Raw genomic sequence first — 9187 nt, 5'->3', positions numbered from 1 at the left:
CCTGCCTCAGGCAGGGCTGTTCCCAGGTCAATTCAGCTCAGCCCCACCACTGCATCCCTGGCCTGGGGCAGGACTGCTCATAGCCTAATCCAGCCCCAGGATGCCTGTGACCCAGGAAAGGCTGCTCATGTTTTGCCAGCCCCAGGCCCATTTAACTTGGCTCAGCCCCCTGCAGTTATAGCCCCATGTAGCCTACTAGGTCCTAGACCCTGAAAGGGCTCTGTGCTGGGTGCCCCTCAGGTTTTCCTGTGGCCTCCTATCTGCCTCTGTTGGCCATTTCCAGTCCTCTGGTCTCAAACTGAACTGCAACACAAACACAAGCACCCATCTCCAAGCTAAAAGTCTCCCTCACTCTGGGTTAATGTCCCCCTGCATCTCTACCGCCATGTGAGTTCTCACCTTCCACCTGTGCTAGGTGGTTTGGGTGCTTGCTTGGCTATCTCTTTTCAGCCCTTCTCTTCCCAGAACTCACTCCTTGCTTTGCAGGGCCAGACTGCTTACCTTCCCCCCCACCCCCCGTGATGAGCTTATATACCTTGCCAGACTGCTCCTTCCAGTTAGATGACTCCCTAGTCTAGCAGAGGGGTTTCCCCTTGTACTTACTGGTCAGCATGCCTCTCTTTGCTGCAGCTTAACCCAGCTGCTTGTAGCCATTACTCTCAGACTTCCTGGGAATCTACTCCACATAGTGAGCTTGATGCAGTGCGTCAGCCTCCTGCCTACACAGCAAGGTTAAATTGCTGCACCTTCCCCTTAAAGTTTAACAGGAGCCACTGGCTTCCTGTTACACTTCCTTTCAGGAAGGGCCTGAAAAAGCTGAATGAAGAATGCCTTGCACTTGAAAGCTTGTCTAATGCTTTCGCAGCTACATATTTTGTCCAATAAAAGATATCAGCCTAAGAAATCCTTGCCTCTCACATTGCTTACCAAAGCATTTCCTTCACATAGGAGCCACCTAACTGGTTCAGAGCATCTTAAAGACCTGTCTGTCAGGAAAGACAGTTACCCTTCACCACTGTCATTCTCTTCTGCAGAAAAGGACCCATTTGGTCATGTTAAGCAATTGCTTATGTCATGGGCTGTCTTGATGATACACTAACAAATTCTGGTGTCCCTTTCTGTGCAGTGTGGATAGAAAGCTGACTGGTACGGATGGCTGTGCAGGTCTTTCCAACTGTAGGTCTCTACTAAAAAATGTTACAACGTACAAATGGTACTCAGCTCATTGGATCTGCTGTGTGCAGTTAAGAACCTGACTACTTGTATTACTGAAGCTTAGAAGAAGGCAAGTGCTCTCCAAAAATAATTCCATGATAGCCCATTAATATGGTAGTGGATGAGTCTGGATCTAGAAGTGATATATCTGAAGAGTGGGATTCAGATGGTTTTAAACTGTTTTGAAAAAAAGCCACAAGAATCTTTCACTTCCTTCATAACTACCCGGCAACATTGCTTTCTTGTTTTAAGTTTTCTCTGCTGGATTTTGTATTAACAGAATCCATTTATATGGTTCCCAAATATTATGGGGCTTACACATTCATATCTCAACAACAGTACTACTAATTTTTGCTAGGACTCCATATATCTGAACCACATTTTCTCATTTTGATATTGAACAAGATTAGGCTTCAGAAGAAACTTCAGATATGAGCACATGGGAAAAGTTAGCAAAGGTCAAACTTTAAGTGACAATGAATCTTTACAGTTCATGAAAGAGAATCCTAGGAAATTCCATGCAATTAAGAATGATTGCATGTGGGGCTGAGGTCATTTATACAATTTCCCCAAAATTATATGAGCTTAAAACACAAAGAGGACTTCAGTCAGGCAAGACTGCAAACATCTCTAACATATAATGAAGATTAATCTACTTGATGAATTACCATCTTGGGGCACTGAGGAATTAACCTGATATTTCTCCTACAAGTCAAACTAAGGATTTACCTGTGGTAATAGCAGCATAGATAGATGTGATGCAACCGGCTAAGAGTACAAAGAGTCTGGCTGTCCCTGATAAAGGTCCAGTGGACTCTGTTGGTGATGACCTGATGAGCACACCATTGCAATAAGAGCATATATTGGCATCTAAGTCTATTTGCAGATAGCATTGTCCCAATTATTATAAAAAAATTACTCAAATCAAAGCATTGAAAACAACTCCAAAGACTTCTGAGAAGCCATGGACTGAAGATGGAACTATACAGATTGCTCTGTCCTAAAATATAAGGCCTCTATAGGTTGTATAAAGAGGGAGGGAAGTGTTGAGATATTTACAGGTCTGTTTGTGCTCAGAAGCTGGTAGAGCCAGCTTGATATAGAGGGTAGAGAGCTGGGCCCTTGGAGATTCAAGTTCTGTTTCCTCATCTGCCACTGGATTGGCCAGCTGAGTGACCTTGGGCAAGTTCACTCCAAATCTTATCCGTTGATGTCAGCAATCTCCAAATTATGCTCTAGCCCTTCTGAATGAGTCAATAACTTACATCTGACTGTGAGAGTATGAAATAAATGACATTTTTTTCAAGCTTGAAAGTTTGCACAGCATTTTTTGGACTTGTAAATACATTGAATGTTAGTTTGAGACTAAATGTATGAAAATATTATAAAATGGAGGAGCTTCTTTAAGAAGGAAGTAAAGGCATAACAAATAGGATCATAGGAAAGTAGGACTGAAAGGGACTTCACAAGGTCATCTAGTTCAGCCCCCTGCTCAAGGCATAATCATCCCTGACTAACCTCCTGCCCCTCCAGCGAAGTGTCTGTCCAACCTGACCTTGAAAATTGACAGGGATAGAAATCCCACAGTTTCTGTAGGTAGCCTTTCCCAGCACTTGACCATCCTCATAGAAGGTTCTCCGACCTAAACTTCCACTGCTACAGCTTGAGTCCATTGTTCCTTGTCCTGATTTAGCTAAGTGCAGATGGCAACCTTACTAAGAAATTGCATTATAGAGCTATCTTGGTACCTCTCCCTATGTTGCTGAAAAGGTTTTCACATCTGGACCCTTATAATAAGCTTCCATGTCCAAACATTGTGCTCATAACTGACTGGAGATGCATCCTTTGGAGAAGTAGATCTGATGGTCTATTCTCTGTTCCCAGAGAACAGCTCAGATGAGCAATCTCAAGCTCCGTTGAGAAGTAGGTATTAACTGGAATCTGCAATCAAATCAATATCCTTTTATCTTTTATAGAAATCTCACTTTACCAGGTAACATCCTGAACATCAACCCTAAGAGCCTGTTGTTTGAAATAGCCAGTGCTGAACTGGTAAGTACTTTTGTCTTACTACATACAGGAAAGCAAGGGGTTTTTTGGTGATATTTTTTTATTGGGTCAACTGTACAGTGATGGGTGCATGATTGCACTCTTAATACATTTTACATATGTATGCAGAGACATTTCATGAAAAACTTGCTAAACCATGTTATTTCTGTTACAACCTTGAGGACACACCATAGAAGTGACAGGATTCATTTTTGTAGGGCCCGATGCTAAGCATACCACCAGGGTGTTCACTTTGGCTCAAATCCTGTTTCACCCTCAGATGAACAAGTGATACTGAGCCATCTAAGGCAGACACATAAATGGTACATACTGCCTCTTGAGCTGATTTTAGACCTTACCACCATCTATGCAACTAGAATGGTTCTTCTGAGCATGCTCAGAAGACATTCTGTACAGGCACCTGAGACTGTTGTAATCCCCAAGGTCAGATTCTGTGTGTAAATCCAAGAAGCCTTAGTTGGAGGAAACTATTGGATGGAGGAGTGCCCATTTATCTTTTGTCCAGAGATCTACTGGTAATAACACTGGGCAGGAAGTATAAGAGACAGGTTCTAGGCCTACTTCAGCCAAAGAGGGCTTGAACCCGCATCACCCACTTTCTAGCACCATGCCAGGACCAAGCAAGACCTCTACCCCACTCTTATACTCGAGTCACTGGGCAGACAAGAAAGAAAATCATGGAATCAGAAGCAAAGCAAGCCAGAAATAGTTTTTCTCTGGCTAAGTAAGTGGGGCACTACCCTAGAAAGAATGGTGTCCTGGTATCTGACCCCCCCGTACTGCCCTCAGTGCTGTTTTAATATTAAAATTAAAATGTCAATGAGAATTTTTTTAATTTCTAAAAATCCTCTGTATCCACAGGAAGCTAAAATAAGAGGAAAAGAAAATAACCAGAAGAAGCAAATTTTTGGTGGTAGGTTAGTGAAGACCTTGCTTACAATTTTGAAGTACCTATATATTCATTGTCAGCTTACATGGGTAGGCAAGCTTTTGGAAAGAGAAAAGTGGCCAGCCCTCTGGAGAGCCATCTTTGTTGCCCTTCTATGATCTTTTATAGTAGAAGTGGAGGGAGGCCTCCCTACAAAGACAGAGTGTATCAGCTAGGACTTCTCAGCTTAGAAAAAGATGACTGGGGTTCAATATGATAGGTGTCTATGAATGCTGTGGAGAAAGGAAATAGTAATTTACTGTTTACTATCTTTCACAATACTCGAATTATGGGACATAAAAGAAAAATATTAGCAAGCAACGTTAAAACTGATAAAAGGAAGTTCTTTTTTCATACATTATAGTATTAATTTATGGAATTCATTTCCACAAGATATTTTAACCAGGCCCAAAAGAAGACTGAAAAATGTATGGAGGATGGTCCATAAGTGGGTATTAAACATGACAGAAAGGATGCAACCTCTAAATTAGGACTTCCTTGGTCTCTAAATACTGGAAAATATAAGGGAAGAAGGGCAGAGGCCAGTTTAGTCTGTACAGGCCCTGCATAAATATCCTTCCTTTTGGCATCTGCTCTGTGAGGAAGGACAAACTGGTCTAGATGGACCTGTGACTTGACCTAGTATGTCATTTCTTATGTTCTTGGGAGCTTGAGTCTACAGTCCAGTGAGGCAGACATCCCTGGGCTTATTTCTGTTTAATCAAAAGATTGATTAATAAAGAAATCATGAGCAGTCCTCTCCCATTCCCTGCCACCAGGTGCCTAACCCTATTTCTTTGACTCATTCTTCTGGTGCCAGGCTGTACAGGGAAATGTTATTTATTATATGAGTCACAGTGCTTGCCAAAAGACTATAAAGGAGAACATTTGAGACTGAAAGTTTGAAAACTCTCTACAAGCTTTAGGTGTCTAATTTCTACTAAGTTAAATTTATGCATCCAGATTTCTTACACAGCTTCAAATATCCAAGCCTTAACATTTTAATTAAATCCAAAAAAGAGGGCATTTGATCATAAGGTCTTTAGCAGGGATTTTCCTTTCATTCTGTGTTAGCACAATGCAGTACCAATTCATGACTGGAACTGATAGGTGGAACTACACCAATAATAAAAATAATAATAAAAATAATAATAAAAATAAAAACAGGAAGTAAATTTATTTTAAGAAGTAATTCACTGTTATAATAAAAAACATTAGAAGTATCAAATACACAGTAAAAAGGAGAATGAATGAGAAAGATGTGAAAGAAGAAAGTGAGACACTGACAGGGAAGGCACTGAGAGAGTGAAAAGATTAGTGAGACAGAGAACAGGTTGCCAAGGGCTGGCCAACAAGCAGGTAAAGTGTGGCCAGACAAAAATATGTGGGTGCTAGGGAAAGCCTTTCCTAGCTTCAGAGACCATGTCTGGGTTTCATCTTTTAAGGACTTGTTCCTCCCTACAGTGGGATCAATAGGAGAATGCAGCTTCCCATGGGGTTGATAGATGTTATCTGAATTGACTCCAAGACTGGACCTCAAAGAGCCATGGAGAGAAGTTTGTCAGCATCAATAAACCTGCCAGAAACAGAAGCTTTCAGTGGGAATGGGACCAAACCCTTAAGGCATATAAGCGTTATTTGCCTTGCACTGTTTTTGGGAAAGTTCCTGCCAATGAGTGGGTTTGTGCATAGATGTACCATGCGGGGACCTGCTAGAACATCCATTGCATTTCTCTCTTGTTATCCTACAGGATGAATCTCAAGTGGATTTTTGTTCTTTTGTGGCGGCTAGCTGGCATACTCCTGGCCACTGTCCTGGCCATTACATTAGTCACCTTCCTTGTCATCTGCACCTGCCTCTCAAGTCAGACAGTGACAGAGGCCTACCAGCGAACATCACGGCACTTTTGGGCCTATTACTTCTGGTCTTACATGAAGCTGCACAACCCCGGCTTGTTGCCTCTGTGATCCCTGTGTGCAGAAGCTGTCGACCAATTCAAGCATGCCCACAGAAAAGCCTTGTCAGTCTACAACATTGTGGAGCTTGAAATGATGGTTTCCCTCCTAAGGTTTGTGATTTGTGATGCCCTGGGCTATAATTTTACACTATCCCTTCTGCATTAGTGACTTGCATAAGAAATTCAAACTTCAAACTCCTGGGGCCAGGGGGTCAGCTGCACATCCAGATAATTAGCGAATCAGCATGGTAGGAATGTGCTTTCATGTTAGGGCAACACTATGCTAGATAAAAGCTAGAACGGAACTGTTAATAACAGATAACATCTGTTTCTATACATGTCCGCATGTTAATATATAAATGTATTCTGTAGGCTTGGCAGGCACTATAGATGTTTGCTGAGAAAGGACAGACTGGTATTTTCTATTGGCTCTAAGGGATGAATTCAGATTCTTTTATTCCATTGCAGAATGAACTGGAAACTATCGATCCACTCTTCAGCTCTAGACAAGCCTTAGTTTAGGCAGAAACGCCCATGTTGCCACTTCTACTGCACACTGTGGTAGGCCAAGGTGTTTCTGGGTGCTTAGATAATTATCTGTAATCACAGCAGTACATTTTTGTAAATGAAATACACTTTGCCTTGCTTCCATGCCATTATCTCACAGCTAAGAATGAAATATCTAGATAGCATATCATGGCAAGTATTTGCTCAGCTGTGTTGAGGTGGCATTGACCTAACTTACATCTTTCATCAGCCCACAGAAACAGGAACTAAATATTTCAGGAAGTAAATACAACAGGAGTTTGGCCCTATCGTCATGTTTCTGAAGAACCATGCAACTTAAGATGCAATGGAGCTTCAGGGAACTGGAACAAAGGGGGTAACTCCAGAGGTTTGGGGTTTTTTTATGAACACTAAGGATAATATGATTGCTATAGCCTCAGTGTGCCATGTGACATTTTCCATTGGGCCCTGCCAGAGATCAGGGGAGGGAAGAAGAAAGGGGGAGAGTGGCTCTAAGGTGGCAGTGTGCAGCTTCAAATTTCACATGGTGAGACTGGTGCGTGGGGCTCAGATATTTACCCTTGCAATCACTTGTGTAACTGTGTTAAAGCAGCCAGTGCTAGCTCGTCTGTAGTGAACACGTTGGTTAGCCGAGATTCAGCAGCTGGAGACAAACCAGCAGTCACTCAGCCCAGACACAACAGCGTGCTTCCCAGGCCCCACACTGAGGCCCAGAGAGGAGGGGAAAAGGGAGTAAAGAAGCCATAGCCACCATGGACAATACAAGAGATGATCAGCTTCCCAGTGCATGATGGACATACTGTGACTTAGCATTCTCAGCAGGACAAAGGGCCAATTCTAGCCAATACCAAACTCCTGGAAGGAATTATAAGATGACTTCTCTGTACAAGACCCAGGCTAGATCTGCAGGGATTACAGGTCACCAGCTACTGGTTGCAAACTACCACCTTCTTCTAAAAAAAATACAAGAGTGAACAAGAAAATCCCTGGAGTTTGATAACCCACTGTCAGCTGCTTAGGGCATTTTCTCATTGCCACTGTCTGCATAGGCACACTCAAGGCATCTCTACATGGCCACGGGCACACAGGTGCGTGCACCACCAGGAAGCATGGCAAACCCACTCTGCATATGCTGCACCATTAAATGATTCCATGCACTTACCCTCAGTGCTGCCTTAGACAGATGCCAATGCAGCTGCCTAAAACAGATATCTATTGGCAGGTTTCAGGCACTGCTCTAAGCCTGGCAACTTTGCATCCCTATAGGGGTGCAACCCACGCAGCATGGACTTTACTGTGGCATTATGCAGCAAGGTACAATAATGGCGTAGAATGAATCCAAGTTGAGTAAAGGTATGAATTTGAAGTGGCTCTGTCAAACCAGATTATTTTGGGTTCCATGTGTCCATGCCAGGGTATAAATTGATCTTCATTCTCTTTAATTTAATTCACTTTCATAATGAAGTAAGGTGAATTCAATTCAGAATATGGGTGTCCAGTCAAGGGTGTAATGATGTTTAACTAATCCAGTCTAGAGGTCAATTTGAAATAACTTGCCCTTATGTACACAGTCCTTCAGTTTTTATAATACTACAGGACAGGCAAGGTTAAGACCCTACCAAGGCTTAAGCCAGTTCTCCCACTCTGAAGTCCTATCTTTTTCTTCCTGTGAGAGCAGGAAGGAGCTCCATATTATCATCGTGAGATTTGTCATCATAGTTGAAGAGGTCCTCAACCACCTAGCATCTTAGTATCTACCATATCTGGCTTGGTAAAGAGAGTTATGGACCAGGAATTTGTTCTGTGGCTTGATACAAGGTTGGACAGAATCACTGCAAGGAAAAACTAGGGGAATATTTGTGTTGCAGGAAACTCCTCAAAGCAGACTTTCTTTAGAAGTTTTGCATAGCAATGCATGCCATGCTACTGCAAGCATACCTCTCCCCTGCACAGGAAGGGACTGTTGTCCTTCCAGGATGCCATCAGGACATGCCAAGCCATCTCTGAGCACAATTTCAGGCACAAGGAGGAAAATTTAAAACTTCTGTAAGAATATTACTTCTGCACCTATCTTCCAAGCATCTACAACTCAAATAGCATCTTGACAGCTTTAGCATGAGCTACATTTTTGTTCCCACTTGAATAAGTAGCACAAGCATCTCTCCAAAGCCCAGGTGCCAGTTTATACTGTTCTGGGCCTGTTTTCTTCATTTTGCTAGCCATGAAATGTATACCTACAAAGAAGCAGCACCTATATAATTTTCAAATGAAAAGTCTTCATAAGAGCACTACAAAGGCATGTACTTGTGTCACATCCCTACTTGTAGTTTCATAGTTGGTAGGGTCAGAAAGGACCTGAGCAGATCATCAAGTCTGGCTCCCTTGCCATGGGCAGGAATGAATGCTGGGGTCAAACAACCCCGGCTAGGTGATTATCTAGCCTCCTTTCGAAGACCCCCAGGGTAGGAGTGAGCACCACTTCCCTTGG

At 42.6% G+C, this 9187-nt stretch overlaps 1 protein-coding gene across 1 annotated transcript in view; it reads left to right on the top strand.

The window, feature by feature from the left end:
- LOC109294459 overlaps window positions 1-6822 on the top strand; it is a 38367-nt gene extending 31545 nt beyond the window's left edge. Inside the window, exons 8-10 of the mRNA XM_019512838.1 lie at window positions 3192-3267; window positions 5965-6282; window positions 6640-6822. Coding sequence (XP_019368383.1) covers window positions 3192-3267; window positions 5965-6261 — 373 coding nt within the window. The 3' untranslated portion in view covers window positions 6262-6282; window positions 6640-6822. The remainder of the gene's footprint in view (window positions 1-3191; window positions 3268-5964; window positions 6283-6639) is intronic.
- Window positions 6823-9187: the final 2365 nt, after the last annotated feature.

Source organism: Gavialis gangeticus, unplaced genomic scaffold (assembly GCF_001723915.1).
Source record: "Gavialis gangeticus isolate Ggan-Ray unplaced genomic scaffold, GavGan_comp1, whole genome shotgun sequence".
Taxonomy (NCBI): Eukaryota; Metazoa; Chordata; order Crocodylia; family Gavialidae; genus Gavialis; species Gavialis gangeticus.
This window is presented reverse-complemented; position numbering and strand designations above follow the sequence as displayed.